The following is a 23,978-nucleotide window of genomic DNA, read 5'->3' on the forward strand; positions in this document are numbered from 1 at the left end:
CGTAAAATTTTTATCCTTTTTGCTTCTTCCTCGTGTATAAGGGTGATTTGAACTCGAATAACATTCCGTAATCCAGAAACTTTCTTTAGGTAAGGTTTAATAACAAAATTAACTGGAAAAATGTTACACAGTCAAAAAACTGTTTCGCTTCAATATTGCATCACAAAAAAAAAAACTAACGGCCCTGGCCGGAAATGACATCATTGTCAATATGAAATATAATGCACATATTCAATTATTTACTTTTATAATTATTTACAATTCTTAACACACAATTATTTATTTATTCCACATCTATATAAAAAAACAAATAAAATGAATAACATATGGCTCTTACATGGATGATGATTAAGAAGATGATTTTAAGCCTCCACAGGTTTCTGTCTTAATTAAAGAAGGCACACATGCAATCTCAGATATGGAAAAAGTCAATATGCTTGCTAGAGCTTTTGCAGACATATACAAGGGTAGCCACCTGGAGGAAAGGTATAAGAAAAGGAAAGAAGAGGTAATGAAAATAAATAGGATTATCTTAAATACCAAGGTGTCTAATATGTCTATTATGGATTCTGAAATTAATATGTCAGAACTTAAAAGGGCATTGAGCAATACTGCATACTCTGCACCAGGGACGGACAACCTGTGTTATGCTATGTTTAGAAAATTGCCTGATAATATATTGTCACGGTTGGTAAACCGTGATCTTGGGATGTTTACACTTTGTGGTGAAGTCTGTGTGTTCCGCGTCTGCACTGATTAGTTGTAGGCGTCTCCGTTAATTGTATCAGCAACAGCTGCCACTAATTACTCATCCACTATATAATGGCTTGTCTCACATCTTATGTTTGTGAGATCGTTGTTCTATGTTTGATGTGTTAACCCCCCGTCTGGCTTCAGTGTTGTTTTGCATTTGGATGTCTGTGTTTCCCCAGAACCTCATCCACTCTTTGCACGTTCACTCAGCCACGGACACTTACCTTCGGCTCTATTCCCCGCAGTTCCTGTGCCACTCTCTCCTGCTGCCTCACGCCATCTACATCCTGATTACTCACCTTCTCTCCACCACTGTCTGGACTTCCCAACGCTTCACCATCCCCTCGGAGTATCGCTGTCTCATCGTCATTGTTTGTTTATGTACCATCGCCATATCTTCTCATTAAAACTTTAAACTCGCTATTGTTTCCAGACTGTCCTTTCACCAGCCGTCACAGAACGATCTCACCAACATGGAAGCAGCGAGCACCAATACCCTCACCGACTTCATGCACCACAGTGTCAAAAGAATTGATCAGCAGCAGGAGAGTATCTCGAACACCGGATGCGCTGTCCAAGCGCTGGTGGCACAGGTGTCCGAATTCACCCAGCAGATCCATCAGCTCACGTCTCCCACTGCGCCCATCGCACTGCCTGTGCCGTCCATTCCCCCGAGGATTCCCCAGGAACACTTCCGGCCAAAGCCGTGACTTCCGGCACCGGAGAACTATGCGGGTGAGCCAACCTTTTGTAGAACATTTCTTAACAAATGCTCGATGCATTTCGCTCTACAGCCCCGCACTTTTGCTACGGAGGAATCCAAAGTAGCGTTCACGCTCACACTTCTCTCTGGCAAGGCTGCCTTATGGGGAACGGCGGTGTGGGAGAATCAACACCCGTGTTGTGCCTCGTTCCACCTCCTATCAGACGAAATGAAGAGAGTCTTCGACCAGGCCACAACCGGCAGGGAGGCCGCCCATCGCCTCTCGGAACTCCGTCAAGGATCTTCATCTGTAACCGAATACTCCATCGAGTTCCGTACCCTGGCTGCCGCGTGCCAGTGGAACGAGGCGGTGCAGTGGGATAGATTCATGCATGGGTTATCTGACCCATGCAGGTGGGTAGAGCTCGGCTGTCCCGGAGGGAGAGGGAACGGCGGAGGTCCCAAGGACTATGTCTATACTGCGGAGGCTCTGACCATAGCACCTACTCTTGCCCGGTAAAAGAGTCAGCCTGATAGTAAATCTGAGGCTACTATCGGGTGGGATCTCTGCTGAGAAGTCCTCACCTACATCATCGACCCTCCTTCCGGTGAGACTGCGGTGGAAGAATCAACATCATGAATGTCAAGCCCTTCTGGACTCCGGAGCCGAAGGTAATTTCATTGATTCTTCACTTGCACATCACCTGAACATTCCTGTCCTTCCTGTGTCTCTCCCCATCCATGTCACCACACTCAATGGCCAGGAACTGCCTCACGTCACACACCATACAGAACCCATCACACTGATCACATCTGGAAACCATCAAGAAACCATATCCTTTTTCCTCATGGACTCCCCTGTTGCTCCCATTGTTTTAGGTCACCCCTGGTTGTTCAAACATAATCCACGAGTGGAATTGGGTTCTAACACTGTCACATTGTGGAGTGAAAGTTGTCATGAGTCTTGTCTGGTTTCTGCTTGTCCTGTTGTTCCTGTTTCTGTTTTTCAGAAGGAGACCATGGTTTTGCCAAACGTGCCCGTTAAGTATCTGGACCTGAAGGAAGTGTTCAGTAAGTCCCGGGCTGCTTCTCTTCCTCCACATCGTCCCTACTGTGCATAACTGTCATAACTGTGCCATAGACTTAGTGTCAGGTCTCTTTCTATTCCTGAGAGGGAGGCCATGGAGAAATACATCATCCATCCTTCCTCTTCTCCAGCGGGGGCAGGGTTCTTTTTTGTGGGTAAGAAGGATGGCTCGCTGCGACCTTGTATTGATTACCGAGAGTTGAACAACATCATTTGGTCCGCATCAGGAAGGGGGATGAATGGAAAACTGCCTTTAACACCCCTAGAGGGAACTTTGAATATTTGGTGATGCCGTTCGGGCTCTCCAACTCGCCCAGGGTTTTCCAAGCACTTGTGAATGACGTGTTGAGAGATATGGTAGATCAGTTTATATATGTTTACCTGGATGACATACTGATTTTTTCTTCATCTCTCCAGGAACATGTTCAACACGTCAGACGAGTGCTCCAGAGGTTACTAGAGAATGGGCTTTTTGTCAAAGCGGAGAAGTGTGTATTCCATGCACAGTCGGTCCCCTTCCTAGGGTATATCGTGTCGTCTGAGGGAATACGAATGGACCCTGACGGCTGTGATAGATTGGCCATCTCCAGATTCCCGTAAGGCCCTACAGTGGTTTCTGGGGTTCGCCAATTTCTATCGTCGTTTCATTCGTAATTTCAGCCAACTAGCCTCACCTCTGACAGCCTTGGCCTCTCCCAGCACTCTGTTCAGGTGGTCTGACGCAGCTGAGGCTGCGTTAACTAACCTCAAGAACCGCTTCATTTCGGCTCCCATCCTTGTGGCCCCTGATCCCACACGACAGTTCGTGGTGGAGGTCGACGCATCAGAGGTGGGGGTAGGAGCAGTGTTGCCCCAACGTGCTGCTTCAGACAATAAGGTACACCCTTGCGCATTTTTTCACATTGATTATCTCCTGCCGAACGTAATTATGACATTAGCAATAGAGAGTTGTTGGTGGTCAAATTAGCGTTGGAGGAGTGGCGCCACTGGCGAGAGGGTTCAGGGGTTCCCTTTATTGTTTGGACCGATCACAAGAATTTAGAATACATCAGAACTGCCAAAAGACTCAATTCCAGGCAGGCTCGGTGGGCTCGTACCGCCCGGGTTCCAAAAATGTCAAACCCAATTCTTTGGCACGTGTTTTTGATCTCTCCGCCAGTCCCGTTACTCCCGAGTGTATTTTGCCTGAGAAATTAGTAGTCTCAGCACTCGTATGGGAGGTCGAGTCGAAGGTCAAGACAGCCTTAGAAGGGGTAATGCCTCCGTCCGGTTGCCCACCGAACCGCTTATTTGTGCCGGAGGAGTTAAGGTCTGAAGTTGTCCAGTGGGGTCATTGTTCCAACATGGCTTGTCACCCAGGGATAAATAGAAGTAATGGGTTGTTAGACAACGATTCTGGTGGCCACGTATGGCTCGCGATGCCCGCAATTTTGTTTTGGCTTGTTCAGTTTGCGCCAGTGGTAAGTCATCTAATCGACCTCCTGATGGGCTTTTTCAACCACTTTCTATCCCTTCGAGACCCTGGTCCCATATCGCTCTAGATTTTGTTACTGCCCTCCCGTCCTCTAATGGCATGATGGTCATTTTGAACGTAGTGGACCGGTTCTCGAAGGCGGCACATTTCATTCCCTTGCCCAAATTACCGACAGCCAAGGAGACAGCGGTTACTGTTTTAGATCACGTCTTTCGGCTTCATGGCCTCCCAGTAGACGTGGTTTCAGACAGGGGATCTCAGTTTATATCCAAATTTTGGAAAGAGTTATGCAAATTATTAGGAGCGTCAGTTAACTTGTCGTCGGGTTATCATCCCCAAAGCTACGGACAATCTGAGCGAGCCAACCAAGATTTAGAGAGGACGTTGAGATGTTTGGTCTCCAAGAATGTTTCGTCCTGGAGTCAACAACTCTCTATGGTGGATTACGCCCACAATTCGTTGCCAGTGTCAGCTACGGGCCTCTCTCCGTTTCAGTGTAGTGTAGGGTACCAGCCACCAGCGTTTCCCAGTCTGGAATCTGAAGTCGCGGTCCCCTCCGCCCACGCGTTTGTCCAGAGGTGTCACCGCACCTGGACCAGAGCCCGTGAGACTCTGCTCCGGGTGAGGGAGCGCACTAAGGCCTAGGCCGATCGCCACCGGTCAAAGCCTCCCGTCAAAAAGTGTGACTTTCTACCAGTAACATTCCATTGCGATCCGTTTCTGATAAATTAGCTCCCAAATTTATTGGCCCGTTCACTATCACCAAAATCATTAGTCCGGTGACAGTCCGCCTCAAACTACCTCCTGCGTACAAGAGGATACACCCCGCCTTTCATATGTCCAACATTAAACCCGTGTTTTATGCACGTATTAATCCACCTACTCCGGTTCCCCCGCCGCCGCGTCTCGTAGATGGGGAACCGACATATTCGGTTAATTGCATTCTGGACTCGAGACGGAGGGGAGGAGGATTCCAGTATCTGGTGGACTGGGAAGGTTACGGTCCGGAGGAGAGGAGTTGGGTACCTGCTAGGGACATATTGGATCACTCCCTTATTGATGAATACAATCAGCAGGTAGGCGCTTCTGGGAACTCCAGGAGGAGTTCTTGGGGGGGGGGGGGGTACTGTCACGGTTCTCGGGATGTTTACACTTTGTCATGAATTCTGTGTGTTCCGCGTCTGCACTGATTAGTTGTGGGTGTCTCCGTTAATTGTATCAGCAACAGCTGCCACTCATTACTCATCCACTATATAATGGCTTGTCTCACGTCTTGTGTTTATGAGATCGTTGTTCTATGTTCAATGTGTTTACCCCCCGTCTGGCTTCAGTGTTGTTTTGCATTTGGATGTCTGTGTTTCCCCAGAACCTCATCCACTCTTTCGCACGTTCACTCAGCCACGGACACTTACCTTCGGCTCTATTCCCCGCAGTTCCTGTGCCACTCTCTCCTGCTGCCTCACGCCGTCTACATCCGGATTACTCACCTTCTCTCCACCACCGTCTGGACTTCTCACCGCTTCACCATCCCCTCTGAGTATCGCTGTCTCATCGTCATTGTTTATTTATGTACCATCGCCATATCTTCTCATTAAAACTTTAAACTCGCTATTGTTTCCAGACTGTCCTTTCACCAGCTGTCACATATATTGGAAAAGAAAGTTATAAAGGTGTTTAACAAAGTATGGAATGAAGGTAAATTACCAAGCATGTGGAAATGGGCAAGAATCCTTTCATTTACTAAACCAGGTAAAGACTCAAGTGACCCAGGAAATTATAGGCCTATTGCACTCACTTCACATTTTGGAAAATTTATAGAAAAAAATTATGCGTTTGAATTATTTTACAGAATACATAAATTAACTTAAAGGGTATCAAACTGGATTTCAGAGATGCAAGTCAACAACAGATGCTCTGGTCAAAGTATGCAATGAAATTGAAAAGTCGTTGATAATGAAAGAAGTAATGGTGGCAGTTTTCCTGGATATTGAGCCTATGACACAATGTGGAGAGAAGGTTTATTTATTAAATTAGGAAAATTGGGAATTAATGGAAAAACGTATAATTACATACTTGACTTTCTCTCTCAACGTTCCATCAGGGTCAAAGTGGGAGATGCAGTGTCTGATGAGTTTATTGTTGAAAATGGGATTCCTCAGGGGAGTGTTACCAGTCCTATCTTGTTCAACATAATGATTAATGACATATATGAAAAACTGGGAGATAGTCACGAAGGTCTATTATATGCAGATGATGCTGTCATTTGGAGAAGAGGACGTAATATTTCATATGTTAATGATAAGATTCAAAAGGACATTCATGTACCGGAACAGTGGGGAATTGATTGGGGTTTTAAATTTTCTATTTCAAAGTCACAGGTGGTGTATTTTACTAGGGAAAAAAGTCCCTGAAACTTATAAAATTATGCTTTATAATCAGCAACTTGAAAGAAGTGAAAAGTTTAAAGGGGGGGGGGGGGGGTAAAATGCTCGTTTTCACTCAATATCCTGTTAATCTTGAGTACCTATAGAGTAGTACTGCATCCTTCATAACTCCAAAAAGTCTTTAGTTTTATTATATTCATAAGAGAAAGATAGTCTGTACCGATTTTTCCCGGAAAAACATCACCGACTGGAGGCGTGACGTGTGGGCGGAGCTAAAGAATCACGAGCGTCAGTAGGCTTTTGCGCTGAGAGCGTTTGGAAGCTGTGACATTACCCAGAGCCGTTGAAAAACATATTTAATGGCTCTCACATTACCTTGAGGAAAAAACCATCATCCAAAATAAACCATGGCTAACAGTCAGATTCAGCCATTTATTTATGATCCAGAATCAGATCCCGAGGCTGAAACTGAACGAGAGCAGCAGCAGCAACGACTCACTCCGAGCGGGGCTCGAATCCGGGTCTCCGATGGGAGGCGGACGCACTAACAAGGAGGCAGAGATATTTTAAGCAGTTTTACTCACCGCCTGCGGTTCCAACACACGATCGTGACCCTTTTTCGTTGGGATTGCATCATCCTTAAGAAATAAACGATACGCAAATCCGTCGTCAAACTGGGCCTTGTTTGTAAAACAAGCATCTTCGAAATGCAGGGAACAAACACAAACACTTGCACAACTCCGTTGATGCTCTGTAAAAATAAACTCCAATGCTGTTTTTTCTTTGGTAATCTGTTCAGGGTTGTCTTGCCCTGGCAACCAAAAACACTCCTTTTGTGACATTTCGCGATGCTCTCGCTCTGATCAGTGATTGTCTGTGCACAGCCTCTCTCTGCTCTGCTATACGGGAGCTATACTCGAAAAAAACTTTCCGAAACTTGTCACAAACCGGAAGGAGTATTTTTGGAAAAGAAATACTCCTTCAAACGTACAACTTAATTTTTTAAACTTTGTCCATGTTTAGCATGGGAATCCAACTCTTTAACAGTGTAAAAAACTCAGTATGCATGAAATAGCATTTCACCCCCCCTTTAATATCATTTCATTTATGTCTATTCTGCATCATGTAAAGATTAGGAGACCTTGCCTGTCTCAAGCATGTATGATATTTCATATTTATAGCGTGTCTGTTTGTTATTATTCAAAACCAGCGATAAATCCGCGTCCCCGAAGCTTCAACGCGAACTTCGGAGCGTCAACAAACTAATTTATGTTCATCCACCCAGTATACTGTACTGTTTACTGTATATTCACTGAAATGCGGTCAAATATGAAAATTATGAAAATAAACAGATAAGCTTATGGCTAGCGGAGCTTCGAGGCTTCAAAATAAAGAATGAAATGTATAAAAGCAAGTATCACGCGTATACGCTTACCAGATGCGCGTCCTGACCTCTCCACGGCGACGGTGGTCCTCCATAACTTGTATTATGAATATTATTCATTGTTAATCCGGAGATTCTTCCGCGTGTAGTTTCCCCCTCGCGTGGTCTTTGTTTAGAAGCAGCCAAACACTCGATTTCCCATCGGTCAGCGGTTCTGTGACGTCACCGGACGGAAACAGGACGGGGCAGTAAGTGACCCCCCTGTTGCGGCTATTCGCACCTCTGACTGGTTCAGACGGCTTTTGAGTGACAGCTATTTGGACTAATAGCGCTTCACAAAGAGATCAGATCTGTATAGCAGGAAAAAGGCTTTAGTGCGCATCATATGAGTTAGAGGTCTGGTCAGCGCTCACAGGGCTTTGGACCTCTATTGCGCACTTGTACAGAACGCTTTATATCTCAGCAATGGAAGCACGCAGAAACGTAAAAATGGTCTTGTTTGAAAGAAGAGATTCTAATCTAAAAGATTATATCGAGTATATAGGTATGCGTGGCTGTTTGCGGCTGACTGAAGCGGTGCAAAATGTATAAATAATAAGGTGAGAAATTTTACATCGCGATTATGTTGAAGATCATTCGATCTGTGATTGTCACACAATAAAATGATCTACATCATCAGATTCCTGAGAATGAGAGCTTTCTTGTGATATATGACTTGACTGTTTTGTGAAAAATATTTTAAATACACATTCTTACGAAAACGTATTCGCAATCGTTAGATGGAAATTTATGGGGGGGGGAAATATATTTCTTAGCTTAATTTGACTACTTTATGTATCATAAAACCCCAATTAATGGTATTCTTTGTAAAGAAAACACTCTAAGCTTTCAAATGAACCCATTTTTGGGCAAATGCCATATAAGGAAGGATATGCAAATGAGACACAAACACGTGGCATGCTATTTTCGGACCCGGTACCGGGTCTGCAGAGTTTAAGAGGTTAAGTACCTAGGAATATGGTTAGATGACAAACTTACATGGAAATATCACATTGAATATATTGAAACAAAGTGCAAAAAGGTAATTAACCTTATGAGAATGGTCACTGGGCATAGTTGGGGAGCTGACAGGCTCTCTCTGATTAACATAAATCATTGATAAGATCAACTATTGATTATGGTTGTATAATGTATAGCTCAGCATGTAAGACATCCCTTAAGAAAATTGAAAGAATGCAGTTTAAAGCTTTGAGGATTGCCCTGGGTGCTTTTAAAACAACTCATACAAGTGCTTTATTAATTGAATCTAAGGAAACCCCTATTAATTTAAGGTATGACAAATTGACAATAACTTATTGGGTAGGTTAAAATGAAGTTTCAATAACCCAGCTCTGTCAGTACTTAGTGATTGTTGGGAATATTCTAAAAAGTCCAGATTTGGTTGGAATCTTGACAATATAGTGAATCATTATGGATTAAAAGAGTTGAAGTATGGCCCAGCATTAGCTTTAAGTAGTGTTCCTCACTGGCTGCTTCCAGTTCCAGAGGTAAATATTGATTTATTAGCGGGAAAAGGTGAACATCACACTAAGCAAAGTTTTACTGAAGCCTGCTTAAGTTATTTAAATACTTCATATTATGGATATTTGAAAATATTTACAGATGGCTCTAAAGAACCCAAAGGTCATTGAGGTATTGGGATACCAGGATTTGAAAAAGATGGGTATAGAGTGAGTGACCATTTATCAGTATATTCAATAGAGATGACTGCAATAATAACTGCCCTTAGGTGGGTTGAAGAGACTAAACCTTTTAGATCAGTTATATGTACTGACTCTATGGCAGTATTACAAAGTTGTATAACAGATAATGCTATACGTGAAGATTTGGTATTAGAAGTAAAGCATCTTCTTTTAAATATTATAAGCCTTCGACTAGCTGTGCAGTTCTGTTGGATTCCAGGCCATTATGGAATAGATGGCAATGAAATTGCTGATAAGTTATCTAAAAAAAAAAAAAAGCTCTGGAATTAGATCAAGTAGAAATTCACATTCCATTGAGTAAAGGAGATGCTAAAGCTTTAATTAAATCACAGATTATACTAAGATGGCAAGATGAATGGGATTCAGAGAGTAATGCCAGACACTATTATAGGAACCAGAACTGTGTCGGAGGGAAAAGAATCACCTCATTGGGTCTTAATAGGCATGAAGAAGGTATTATAACCAGATTGAGGTTGGGCCACATAGGACTGAATTCCACTTTATCATTAATAGGTAAACATAATGGAATATGCTCTGAATGTAAAGTATTGTAGGATGTCACCCATGTTTTATTTACATGTAAGAAATTTGATAAACTAAGACAGAAGTGGAAAGACTCAGACGCAGAAAATTACATTCATACAGGAGCAATGTATGCAGGGGAAAAGAAGCAAGTATTTTATTACGTATCTTAATGATACTAGTTTAAGTAGAAGAATTTAGCTGGGTTAAATTATATATGTTATATTTTGAGGGGGGTGCGGGGTTTTGCTATTATTTTATGATTTTATGATTTAATGTGTCAGTTACCAACGTCCTTTTACACACTCCTGTGTAGTAGTGCAGTAGGTGGCGGTATATATCGTAAAGATATGACCCGCCAATAAGCAGAAGAAGGAGAAGAAGAAAAAGAAGGTGGCAGTGTTTGCGCCATTTGAGTGAATATCAACCATCGCATTTCAGAAGAAGAAATCCAAGAGTCCTATCGATATTTACAAATTGATCAAGGAGCGCTTCTTGGCGGAAATTTGGGTGATTATTAAAACTGTTTGCATTATTTTGTTGTGTAAGAGCAATAACAGAATGTTCTTTTGTAAGTTAGTTGTTTCATTTGTTAAAGGTGTAAAGTAAAAAAAATAATCAACAGTGCCAAAGTTAATCAAACCATTCTGCAAAGTTACCGGTAAGTTAGTTATTTATCAGCGTGCGACATGTTTTTTGCTCGTGTTTACATCTGCACCTTCACGAACAATGTAAATTCCTTGGGCAGTTTTAGCGTTTGAAGATGCTTTTGACAGACATTATATTTAGCTATGGGTTAGCTCTGCGGCTAACTGTACTAAGGAGGTTGGCTACGGTCATATTTTGATGGTTTATTGTTCTAAATCACTGCAAGACACATGCAAGATAAATTTCATGTTAAGGTGCAATTGTAACAAAATAGCAATGCTAATCTAGCCTAAACTAGAATGTCTTTTAGATCACAAAACCGAAGAACATTCCTCAAACCTGTCACATAAAACAGACTCTAAAAGGGGTTGGGCCATGACTTTGTAAACAGGGATATCCTGTCATTTTTTAATTAAAATTACCCACACTTTAGTATTTTTTTTTAACGTAATTTAACTTGAGGTGGGTCTATGTAATTAGCACTTGTCTGATAGATTTACTCTTTTACAACAATTGGAAAGCTCTACTTTATGTACCATTTAAATTGTGATGTCAGGCCAATAGTATACTGTTGTAAATAGCTGCGAACTCTAATCTTGTGACGTGTTAATTGTCATAACAAACCAGATTATATTTAGCATTTTAATATTATATCGACATTGATTAATAAGCAATGTCTAGTTAGTGTAAGCTTGAACTTTATGTGTGTCAGTTTCTTAATCTCTACCAGCTTTGTGAATTGATAATCATAAATGAAATAATTTAGTTTCAAATGCTTTTGCGAATTGCAAATCTATTAATTAATTTATAGTTAATACATACAGCTGATGTGCCTCTTCTATATATGAACATGTTTTTAATTTCTAAATTAAAATTAATTCAACTGTAAAAAAAAAATTATGCTATGGTGATGCAGAAGTCCTGATATCACAATGATGAAATAAATTCTCATTAACAGAATTCAATTCTTGCAAACCTTATTAAGGTGTTTGGCATCACACTAGTCCACCAAAAAAAGGCACTTCCAGTATATCTTAAGTCTGACCCCTCTTTAGTGTACATTTAAAGAGAGTACATATTACAGAAATAAAATGATCCAAAAGAATATTGCAAGTGTCTGAAAACATTACTTTTTAGGCTGAATATTAACTGCAGTTAATAAAAATGGTTGATGCATTAAATTTATAAATTAAATTTATATTAAATGCAGTGAAAATCCAAAATGAAATTCCAAATATGCCCCGAAAAAGAGAAATCCAGGAATCGCTGCAGCTGAATAAACAGATTTATCTGCTTTCATTAATAATTCAAGGTGACAGATAAAAACACGACTGGCAATATATGGTTTATCGGAGTTCTTATTATAATTTTCATCATAATAAAGTATAGCTATGATGAAACCCTGCTGAAAAAAAAAAAAACATATGCTGGTTAGGTATGTTTTGATGCTGGTCCATTGCTGGTTTATACTAGTCATGTGCTGCAAAGGACCAGCATAAACCAGCATAACATCGACAAAACCTACCTAACCAACATATGCTGTTTTTTTCAGCAGGTAATGATAATCGACATAGCCTTTATCACTGCTAAATTAAATATTATGAGCCTTAATTATTCTAAGAAGCCACATAATCTCGAAGGATTTATTTTTAACACTCGACTGAAGTTATGAAGTGAATTTGGAGACAAAACATGTTATTAAATGTGGTATTTTCACTTGCTAACAGATGGAGTAGCATTTACTACACAGAGACGTAGTTCACTGAGTAGATATGCAAACAGCTGTCATTATTGCAAATGATTTTGTCGTTTTCATAATCCTACGATTATATTGTCTGCGATTTTGCATAGCTTATCAAAGAACTACAGCTCTGTGTAGTAAATGCTGTTCCACCTGAAAGCAGGTGACGGAGATTTACTGCTGCTAATCACATATTCAGATTTACTGACAAAATGTGCAAGACCATCGCAATTAATCGCATTCGACTAATCGTGCAGCCCTAAATATTTAGTGTCATTTCAATTGAAACTAGTATGTCATGTGGTTACATAAATTTATAATTACACATGTAATGATGTTTTAATTTAGTACGTAAAAAAGAAACGAAATGTCATTTCAAATAATGCACTACAGCTAAATTGATCAAGTATGTTTCATGTGCTTTAGTAATTTAGTCACATCAAGTGTATTACTTAAAACACAAAAGATTAGTAAAACAATGATTGAAAATAAATAATTAAATGTGACATTATTTAACATTTTACTTAAATGTTTACAGTCATGAAAGTGTACTCTCTCTGTGACTCTGTAAAGACTTGGTGCCACTGTCAGCTTAATCACAATAATAGCAATAAATATAAACAAAGTAATATTTTCCAGTACTTATATGGTCAGTTTTGTCACTAATACTATTCTTCGAGTGTTAACGCATCAATATTTTTTGGATCTTTTTTTTTGCCCCATTCTGTGTAAATCATTGTAAAAATGTCTCAGTTTTTTTCTGTGTTGCATGATAACATATACATGCAATATAATAAAATCTGTTATACAGTATAATAATATCATCCATGTTATTTTTGTATTGCTGTAGTAGTCTAATGATCATCTCTGGTGCCATTTTCTCAGTTTAAGAAATCCATAATCAAACGTAATTGATTTGCCTTTTCTGTTCTGACTGTGTGAACTCTCCGACTGCTGCCTGATTCTCTTAACTTGTCTGTAAAGGTTGGCGATGGACACATTTGATGGCAATGCCAGTGAAGACACAAATGAAGCCGAGACTATTGGTGCGCAGAGCCTGTATTCGACGCTCGGCTTATCATCAGAAGATTTGGGTGCACTTGCTCAGATTCCTGAAAGTGAAATCAGCGTAGAAACCCTCCCTCATCTAATCATGCAGCTCAAGGCGAAGAGAGCCCATGAAGAGTCAGCTACCGCAGACACCGACTACCGAGACAAGTCTGGAATTTCACAGGACAAGCTGAATACACCTGAAAGATGCACCAGTGACAGAAGCAGAAGCCCATTGACTTCCAGCTCAGCGCGGCGCTCTGGGAGCCATGGGAGCCATGAGCATCATGGGAGAGGGGAGGGGCATAGGAAGGTTGAGAGGCACACAGGAGGAAGAAAGGACCTGGGTTACAGGAAGTCATCCCGGGAAAGACAAAGTGGCTGTCATGTGACTGAGGAGACGGAGTCTGGTGACATCCCAATGGTTTTCCCACACAAATGCTCTCTTTGCAAGTGTGTGCTGAATTCCATGAAGGTAGCTAGCAAAAATAAAAAGATATGTGGTAAATTGTGCACCATGATAAAACAAACAATTAAAGGAAAACAACAAAAATACCTAAAAATGGTATGTTAGCATTTTGTAAAATCACGTATTAAGTCTGGGCATTGTGACTAATGGTTCAAAAGAGTTTACTTTTATGGATAAAGCTATCCATGCTGCTATCAGCATGTAGTACTGCTTAACATTGGGAAGTGAGGGAATAAAAAAAAAATACCCAGACAAGTCAAGGCAAGACAGGGATGATGTGAAGAGTTTCATTTTGGTTCCCTCATTTTATGGCTTCAGATGTGACTCGTTCAATCATGTTTTCTTTGGGTCCGAAGAAGTTCAAAATATTTAAAAAACAAATGTATTTAATTTACTAGAATATCCAAAGTTAGGCTGCATCATTTAAATAAATATATTATACTCATGCACTGTACCATGATGTATGATTTTCTTTTTGGATGAAGGTTTTTATCATAATCCTAAATGCATATGTTTTGTTTTTTTTGACTGTCAGACATGGAAAGACCATCTTTCAGGTGTCCGCCACAAATTGCGTGAATCAGAACGAAGTACTCGCTCATTTCCACCCCCTAAAAGACCCAGCAACTCTGAATGTAAGAATAATAATTTCATTACTTCATTATTAAATTAATTACTTACACCCCAGAAAAGGGTTTTGTGTCTTTTAGTTCATGCCAGAGATCATCTGCAAGCTAGTGTACTCCTAGAAGTGGACAGATGTAGAAAATTACAGCAAATATACAATTTATTTCCCTTTTTTCTTGAAATGTACATTTATTCGTTATTCATTGATTTAAACTGCAGACTCCGTTATCCAAAGTGACTTACATATGAGAAATACAAGTTATTCAACCTAATGAGGCAAATAATATGAGTGCTTGTAATACAAAGTTTAGAAACATCTTTTAGAATAGTACAAGCTAGAAAAGGGAGGGATTAATGGAAAGTGAAAGCATATATAGATATTTATTTATTAAGATGCAGTTAAGTGCTCATAGTAGAGATAAACCAAAAATATTGATCTTGTCAATTCCTCTGTATAGCTCTCATGATTGTGACATTAGCTAAAACGTATTGGCTTTTTATAAAATGCCAATTCCTTACATTTTATAAAAGGTTTTTAAGTTTTAATTTTAAATTTCAATTTTAAATTTCACTTGTGCAGGCTCATTTATATGTAGTGCTGTATACAGTTTTATAACAACTAAATTGCACAAAATTCATAAATTTAACTAGTTTTCTTTTTTTTTTTTTTATAAGGGGATCACTACATGTCCACCATGTCAGACCACTTCTACCCTCCTAAGGTAATTTAAGTTGTGTGTTGCTGTCTTATGTTCATTTCTGTTATTTTTGCACACAAATAGCTTCTTTTTTTCATGTGGTTATGTTATCCTCAGTCCAAAACAAGAGTGGTAGTAGCCAAGTTTCCTATGGGTGCTGTGGCCTTAAGTGAGCTTTTAGAGCTTGGCAAACCATTCGGGACAATTGTGAAACACCTGGTGTTCCCAACAAAGGTAATTACACACCAGAAAGACACTGTACATTTATTCTCAGTGGTGACCCATTTTGTAATTTCACAAAAATTTGCAACTTTGTTTTGCCCACCATTGCTTTATTTTTGTATTGTGATTGAGCAGTAAACATGCTTAACAGTGTCTTGTATGACTTCTGTAACATAATTTTATTACAGTGATATTTAAAGGGTTAGTTCATTAAAATGTAAAAATATTTTACTTGCACTCCTATTGTTTTAAACCTGCATGACCGACTTGTGTGAATGTGAAAGGTGAGGTTTAGCAGATAGCACCATAAAGATTCTGTCATTAATTACTCACCCTCATGATGTTCCAAAACCATAAGAACTTCGTTCATCTTCAGAGCACAAATTAAGATATTTTTGGTGAATTCCATGAGCTCTCTGACCCTCAGTTTTCATATTGGGGTTTAACTATCCCTCTAATTGATGGATTGGAGTTACCTGTGGATTACTTGCAGATTATTGTGATGTTTTTATCAGCTGTTTGGACTCTCATTCTTATGGTGGTATGGCGCCCGTTCACTCATTCACCCATTCACATTCCAGTCACACTCATACACACCTAGTATACGTGAAACAAGTTAGTTTTTTTATGGGTGTTTAAGGTGCATTAATTTTGTTTGCTGGGTAACAGGGATTTTTGGAGTTTAATTCTCACAAGGAGGCTCAGAATATGGTCAGTCACTTCAAGTTGAAACCAGCCTTCATAAAGGAGAACCCAATAATCCTGTACTTATCACCAACAGTGGAAGGCATTCATGTAAGTAGGAACCCCACAAATCACAACCTCTATACTTTGTTTAACAATCTATCCATTTATCCTGGATTTCCTTGACCGTTACATTTTGTTTGCATGTATTTGATTGACAGGCACCCAACAAGTTTGATGCGCCTTCACCAAAACGAACAAAACGTTCAAATGCGCCTTCGGTGGTTTGTTTTTCACGTTTGCCTTCAGGGGAGGGCGTGGAGGCTGAAGTGCTGGAGCTTGCAGGCATGTTTGGTGAGGTGTGGCAGTCAAAGTTCACTGACTGTAAGGTGAGGATTACCATCTTGAAGAACTTGTGATGTCAACTTGTAGTGAAACTCAAGAAGTCTTTGTCAAGTCAGTGTAAAGTCTTTTAATTTACAAACGAGTGCGGTGGAAAATGTACACTTATCAGCCACAACATTTAAAACCACCTGTCTAAAATCGTGTAGCTCCCTCTCGTAATATCAAAACAGCTCTGATGCGTCGAGGCATGGATTCAAAAAGACCTCTGAAAGTGTCCTGTGCCCTCTGGCACCAAGACATGAGCAGCAGATCCTTTAAAGGTCCTATGACATGAAAATTTCACTTTCTGAGGTTTTTTAACATTATAATGAGTTCCCCTAGCCTGTATATGGTCCCCAAGTTTCTAGAAATTCTAATCGGTGTAAATCGAGATTTAGCAATCTTTCTCTGCCTTTGAGAAAATGGAAGCTCAAACGGGCTGATCTTGAATCTCCTCCTTTTGACGTTATAAGGAGAAATGTTACCTCCCCTTTTTCTGCTTTGCCCGCCCAAGTATTTACATATAATTCAGTCGCAATGTCAGCACAGGCATTACAAACAGACTTTTATGATATGGATTCGACAGCAATGCCCCTTCAAACAGAACATTCAAGCCAGAGGGCTAATATGAGGATATAAATATGCTTTTTATTTCTAAATTTTAAATGTAAAAAATCATACTAACAATATAAGTACACCCAAGGAAACATTAAAAAGCATTTAAAGAAAAGGAAATAATCCATGTCATGGGACCTTTAAGTCCTGCGAGGTGTGACCTCAATGGATTGGATTTATTGATCAGTGGTTCTCAAACTTTTTACTGTTGTGTACCACCCCAGGGAGCGGTTGCACCAGCTAGATGTAAAAAAGCTGGGTGTAAGCCTTATGCTGTGCTTTGCAATGTCCAGCATTACGATAAATATTTACAACTGTTGCACCAACTAAAACTAAGATCAGACACAACTACGCCCTGCATAGATGATGCACGCAGACCCTGACACATTGTCCTGCAGTGATAGCTGAGACTAACTTCACACTGCAATGGCTACAACTACTGACAGCCTATAAAACTGAATTGCTCAAGACTTCATAACAAGCACCATGATTTCACTGAGTAAACATTTTCTAACAAGTCTGCATCTCCTTGCACATTCCCATATGAAAGATTTCTTCAAACAAACATCAAAAATTAAGGCGACAGGTTAAGTAAAATAAAATGCATGTAATACAATGCTTCTCTCTAGAGTTATTTTTTCTAACTGACTATCAAGTTTATGTACAATGAATGTCTTTCTTGAGGTAAATGTGACTTTACGTGACATTTTCTATTTTACAGATGTCTTTCTGTGGCTGAAAAAACACATTTATAGTTTGTATTTTGTGATAAAACTGACAGAATTCGAAAGCTCCACCACATACGCCTACTCCAGTTTGAGAACCGTTGCTCTAGATAGTCAGTTGGATTGAGATCTTGGGAATTTGGAGACGAAAGTAACACAGTAAGCTTTTTGGTATGTTCCTTATACCATTCCTGGACAATTTTTGCAGTGACACAATGCATTACCCTACTACATTAGTGGCTACTGCTGAAATCACTGTTGCTATGAATGGATGTTCATGGTCTGCAGTAATCTTTAGGTAGGTGGTACATGTCGAAGTAACGTCCACATTAATGTCAGGACCCAAGGTTTCCCAGCAGAACATTGTGCAGGGCAAAACACTGCCTCCGCCAGCCTGCCTTCTTTCCATAGTGCATCTTGCTGCCATCTCATCTCCAGGTAAACAACATTCATGTATCCGGCCATCCATTTGTTCTAAAAGAAAATGTGATTCATCAGACCAGACAACATTCTTCCATTGCTCCATGGTCCAGGTCAGACGTCACGATGTTTTGGTGGTGGACAGAGGTCATCAAGGCCACTCTGACGGGTCTGTGGCTATGTAGCCCCATATACAGTAAAGTGTGATCCATTGTGTTCTGACAGTATTCTTTCACAGCCACCATTGAGTTTTTCAGCAGTTTAAGCTATGGTAGCTCCTTTGTCTTTCCTTGCACTACTCTTGGCAGACATTAATCACTGCGTACCGGGAGCAGCCCATGTGATTTGCTGTTTCTGAGATTTGTTGTCTAACTGTCACTATTTAGCCTTTTGTCAAAGTCACTCAAATCTTCTAGTTTTCCAATTTTTCCTGCTTCGTACATGTGAAATTCAAGAACTGACTGTTCACTTGCTGCCTAAAACAGTAAATCATGTCCTGTAACAGGTACCACTATAACAATATAATCAATATTGTTCACTTCACATGCGAGTGGTTTAAATGTTCTGGCTGATCAGTGCGTATATATTGATACTTCACTGAGATTATTAAATTGAATCGGTTTATTAAACATTTTAAATTAATTGTATGAATTCATTTTCACAGCCTTTGTAGAAATACATTTTGTTTGTTTGTTTGTTTCAACAGTAAAACTCTTGTATGTCTATGTGTGTGTAGGCATTGATTGAGATGGTTGACTGGCGTGATGCTGATATCATGGTGAAGTATTACTACAGTAACCCACTGAGGATTCAGGGCAAAAGTGTTAAAGTGTCCATGTCGCACATCACAACCCTGAGGTAAGAGACTTTTGATATCCCAATCCCTAAAGAGGTACTTAGACCAAGGTGTTTGATGTTATCAAATATTCATGTTGCATTTACAGTATTATCACGGTGTTAAAATTTTGTTGTAAAAAAGTGTTGTCAATATACAGTATAACCGGTTTAATAACTTAAATAACGTAATGTTTAAATACAATAAAGCAATATTCAAAACAGTTTAATAAAGTAAACAAATGTTTTAAACAGATTAAAGTGCAAAATAATTATAAAGAACAATAGGTAACAATTTACAATAAGGTCTTATTAATTAACCTTAAAAATGAGCAATAACTACATTTGTTACGAAAGTTATTATTCTTTGTTAAAAAATACAATTCTTAGTTCATGTTAGCTCGAGTTCATTAAATCATACAGTTACAATATTTGATTTTAACAAGGTGCTAAACTAAGATGAATTGGCAGTTTATACAAACTAATGAATTAACTAATGTTAAATAATGGAGCCTTAATGTAAAGTGTGACTAAATATTAAAGAATCAAAAAAAATTCAAACAATATCTAGGGCATGTTGTAGTCCAGATTAAAAAGTAATAAAGTTTAGATCAGTGAACACTGTGCAACCAAATAAATAAGAAACGAATGTTTAAAAAACCTTCCGATATCAACAGAAGTCAACAGGCTTTTCAAAATCCCAAATATCTTTTGCCATCATCTTGTCTGTCTCACCTCACTCTTCTTGTCAGTCAGCTCGCGATAAATGAAATCTGATCTGATACGACTGTCGTTCGGCACACTCCATTGAGCAGCCACGTTCAGTTTTAATTGTAGTGTCTGTTCTCTAACTGAACTAAATACTTATTTCGATTAAATTACTATAAAAAAAATTAAATGACGGTTGAGGTGGTGCTGCAGTGGGCAAGTGACATAACCTGTGTTGCGGCTTCACATGGGTAAAACCATCTATAACAGCAAGCTTACTACATACATTGGTGTTGTGCATTTTACCCAGTTGAAGGGAAAAACTATTTTTAATGATTTCACAAAAAAAAAAAAAAGGGGGGGGGGGGGGGGGTGAAACGCTATTTCATGCATACTGAGTTTTTTACACTGTTAAAGAGTTGGATTCCCATGCTAAACATGGACAAAGTTTCAAAAATTAAGTTGTACGTTTGAAGGAGTATTTCTGTTCCAAAAATACTTCTTCCGGTTTGTCACAAGTTTCGGAAAGTTTTTTCCGAGTATGGCTCTGTGTGACATTAGATTGAGCCGAATTTCCTTATATGGGTCCTGAGGGCACTTCTGCCGGAAGAGTGCGCGCTCCCGTATAGCAGAGCACTGGGAGCACAGGCATTCACTGATCAGAGCGAGAGCATCGCGAAATGTCACAAAAGGAGTGTGTTTTTGGTTGCCAGGGCAAGACAACCCTGCACAGATTACCAAAAGAGAAACAGCATTAAGGGACCAGTGGATGGAGTTTATTTTTACAGAGCATCAACGGAGTTGTGCAAGTGTTTGTGTTTGTTCCCCTGCATTTCGAAGATGCTTGTTTTACAAACAAGGCCCAGTTTGACGCCGGATTTGCACATCGTTTATTTCTTAAGGATAATGCAGTCCCAACGAAAAAGGGTCACGATCGTGTGTAGGAACCGCATGCGGTGAGTAAAAGCACATCAAGTAAACAACATGCGATGTTGTCATCAAACTGCACGAGTAAAACTGCTTCAAATATCTCTTGTGTTGTTAACTTAGCTATCGGCGCGTAACACATCAAGTAAACAACATTCGATGTTGTCATCAAACTGCACTTTCCACATGTACAGCTTAAAAAAAAAAAAGACGACAAAGTGGAACTTAGTCATTTTCCAAAACCGCTAAGCAAATATATACAGTTTCAGTACATACCACATAGAGACTTCGTTGCTGATGCTGCTCTTGTTAAATTTCAGCCTCTGGATCTGATTCTGGATCATAAATATACGCTGAATCTGACTGTCAGCCATGGTTTGTTTTGGTTGGTTTTGTCCTCACGGTAATGTCACAGCTTCCAAATGCTCTCAACGCAAAAGCTTACTGGCGCTCGTGATTCTTTAGCTCCGCCCACACATCACGCCTCCAGCCGGTCGTGTTTTTCCGGGAAGAATCGGTACAGACTATCTTTCTCTTATGAATATAATAAAACTAAAGACTTTTTGGAGTTATGAAGGATGCAGTACTACTGTATAGGTACTCAAGATTAACAGGATATTGAGTGAAAACGAGTATTTCACCCCCCCTTTAAATTCACTTTAAGGATTCAAGTGTGCAGACAGTTTATTTTTTGAGATTACACTAAATTCACAAAATAATGTTCTTTTTAGCAGCATCATATGACCCCTTTAATTTAAATGGATGAGTTATAAAAAAAATTCACCCCCCTCACAGTTGTCATGAAGGGCTAAATTAGCTATATAGACCAAACCATTTTCTGTACTAGGCTGTAAACATTTTTTTTTTTTTTCTGGTGTAAAGTTGGGCATTTTAACATTGGGAGTCTATGGAACTGACTCCCTTTTGGAGCCAGCCTTTAGTGGACAGTCAATGATCAGTTTTAGTCTCTTCTGTGGTGGTTTCAAGAGAGAGACTGGAAGGTGGCCGCTTGGTCTGAATATATATGTCTAGTTGTGGGGCAAAAAGTGTGTGGAAATGTAATGGTGCTTCATTTAAAGTACTATTTTAGTCAAGACAGTCAGTTCAGATTTTGCTGTACAGGAGCTCAAGACAACATTATTTTAAATGCTTTCTTAACTGAAAACCTTTTTTTTTTTTTTTTCAGAGATAATAGTCCAGAGTCCAGAAAATCTGACTCAAGCAAGTACAGAAGACTAAGAGAAGAGTCTGTATCTAGTAAAAAGGACAAAGGCGACAGCTCAAACCAGGATGCCACAGAGAAAGAAGACGAGTTGATCAAAAGTGAAGACAAGGTTCTTGATGTTGAGGAGGGAATTCAGTTGGAGGATGAAACTGGGCTGCTTGATGAGGGGTCAGAAGGCAGTGTGGCTCAAACTGAGGAGAAAGAAAAAAAGGAAGAGGAGGAAAAGATGGAAGAGGAGAAACCTACCACTGCTGAGGAGGAGAATAGAGAGAGAGGTTCAGAGCAGAATCAAGAGGAAGAGGTGAGTTGATAGATGCATTTTATCTGGGTTTCAAGTCACCTTTATTTATATACCACTTTTAACAATACAGATTGTAACAAAGCAACTGAACAGCATTAAATAGGAAAATAGTGTGTCAATAAAGCAAAAAGGCAGTTCATCATTGAATTCAATGATGTCATCATCCAGCTCAGATCAGTTTAAATAGTATCTGTGCAATCAAGTTGACGAAATCGCTGGAAATGAAGTGTCCTCAACTAAGCAAGCCAGAGGCGACAGCAGCAAGGAACCAAAACTCCGTGACAGAATGGAGAAAAAACCTTGGAAGAAATCAGGCTCAGTCAGGGGGCCAGTTCTCCTCTGGCCAGACAAAACCAGCAGTTCAGTTCCAGGCTGCAGCAAAGTCAGATTGTGCAGAAGAATCATCTGTTTCCTGTGGTCTTGTCCCGATGGATGTATAGGAGGCAAGGTCTTGACTGTGGATCTGTCTCTTGGGCTCATGTAGTTGTCCTAGTCTCCACAGACATTCAGGACAGTAGAGGTCCTCTCTAGGTGCTGATCCACCATCTGAGCTGGACCCGGCGACTCAGTGAACATCTGATCTGGTTACAGACTGGATCTGGTGTCCTCAGAATAAGAGAGAAAAAGACTAATATTAGAGTAGATGCCATTCTTCTAGCAAGTACATGGTGTGTTATGAGAAATGTTCCCAGTTCCGGTTTTCCTCATTAATGCAGCCTAAAAAACCTTTTTGAATATTTGAATATTAGAAATCTGTTAGTGTGTTATGTGTGAACTAGGTTAAAGAGGTGGGTCTTTAATCTCAATTTAAATTGACAGAGTGTGTCTGCCTCCCGAACAATGTTAGGTAGGTTATTCCAGAGTTTGGGAGCTAAATAGGAAAAGGATCTGCCGCCCGCAGTTGATTTTGATATTCTTGGTATTATTTGAGAGTTTTGAGTACGTGCTAAACCATTCAGGGTGTTATAAGTAATAAGCAAGATTTTAAAATCTATATGTTTGATAGGGAGCCAGTGCATTGTTGAAAGAACCAGGCTAATCTGGTCATACAGTACTTCCTGGTTCTAGTAATAACTCTAGCTGCTGCATTTTGGACTAGCTGGAGCTTGTTTACTAAGCATGCAGAACTTTTGAAATGGAAAATTGCAGTTTTACAAAGGCTCTCTAGCACACCTAGGTTCCTTAATAATGATGAAGAATTGACAGAGCAACCATCAATTCTATATTTGAGTTGTTTTAAACTCAAATATGCTGTTTATTTACAAAGACAGCGCCTATTTAAAAATGTGTTTCGCCGATTTTGGAGACGATCAGCTGGAGCTGAGAGCTCATGTTACCGACGAGAGCAGTCTCGACACGGCTAGTCCTTCTGACATTTGCCGCTGGCTCTGATGTCTCTTTAGTGGTTAAAAATAAAATATAATTTGTTTTGGGTAAATCTTAAAAGTAATCTTTGGTCTTTATTAAATTAATCTATTTTTTCTATTTTTCTATCTATCATACAGCTCCGGGTGTCCACATACAGCGAAGAGGACTTTGTCCTCCAATGTTGTTTCGGATTCTGCCTCCGCTTACTATGTGATAATCACATCACTACTAGAGCAAGCTCTTGATTGGTAACGCGGCGCAA

At 39.8% G+C, this 23,978-nt stretch overlaps 1 protein-coding gene across 4 annotated transcripts in view; it reads left to right on the plus strand.

The window, feature by feature from the left end:
- The first annotated feature begins 10,433 nt into the window (after positions 1–10,433).
- Positions 10,434–23,978, plus strand: part of zgc:152816 (uncharacterized protein LOC777712 homolog) — a 37,803-nt gene continuing 24,258 nt past the window's right edge. Inside the window, exons 1-10 of one of the 4 annotated variants that reach the window (XM_052557900.1) lie at positions 10,502–10,580; positions 10,669–10,731; positions 13,444–13,984; positions 14,514–14,613; positions 15,281–15,327; positions 15,421–15,537; positions 16,195–16,320; positions 16,431–16,598; positions 19,090–19,211; positions 22,009–22,348. In XM_052557900.1, the coding sequence (XP_052413860.1) occupies positions 13,451–13,984; positions 14,514–14,613; positions 15,281–15,327; positions 15,421–15,537; positions 16,195–16,320; positions 16,431–16,598; positions 19,090–19,211; positions 22,009–22,348 (1,554 nt within the window). In that variant the 5' untranslated portion in view covers positions 10,502–10,580; positions 10,669–10,731; positions 13,444–13,450. Of the gene's footprint in view, positions 10,581–10,668; positions 10,732–13,443; positions 13,985–14,513; positions 14,614–15,280; positions 15,328–15,420; positions 15,538–16,194; positions 16,321–16,430; positions 16,599–19,089; positions 19,212–22,008; positions 22,349–23,978 lie in introns of all 4 variants that reach the window. The other 3 variants (XM_052557899.1, XM_052557897.1, XM_052557898.1) reach the window with 3 other exon arrangements.

Source organism: Carassius gibelio, chromosome B5 (assembly GCF_023724105.1).
Source record: "Carassius gibelio isolate Cgi1373 ecotype wild population from Czech Republic chromosome B5, carGib1.2-hapl.c, whole genome shotgun sequence".
Taxonomy (NCBI): domain Eukaryota; kingdom Metazoa; phylum Chordata; class Actinopteri; order Cypriniformes; family Cyprinidae; genus Carassius; species Carassius gibelio.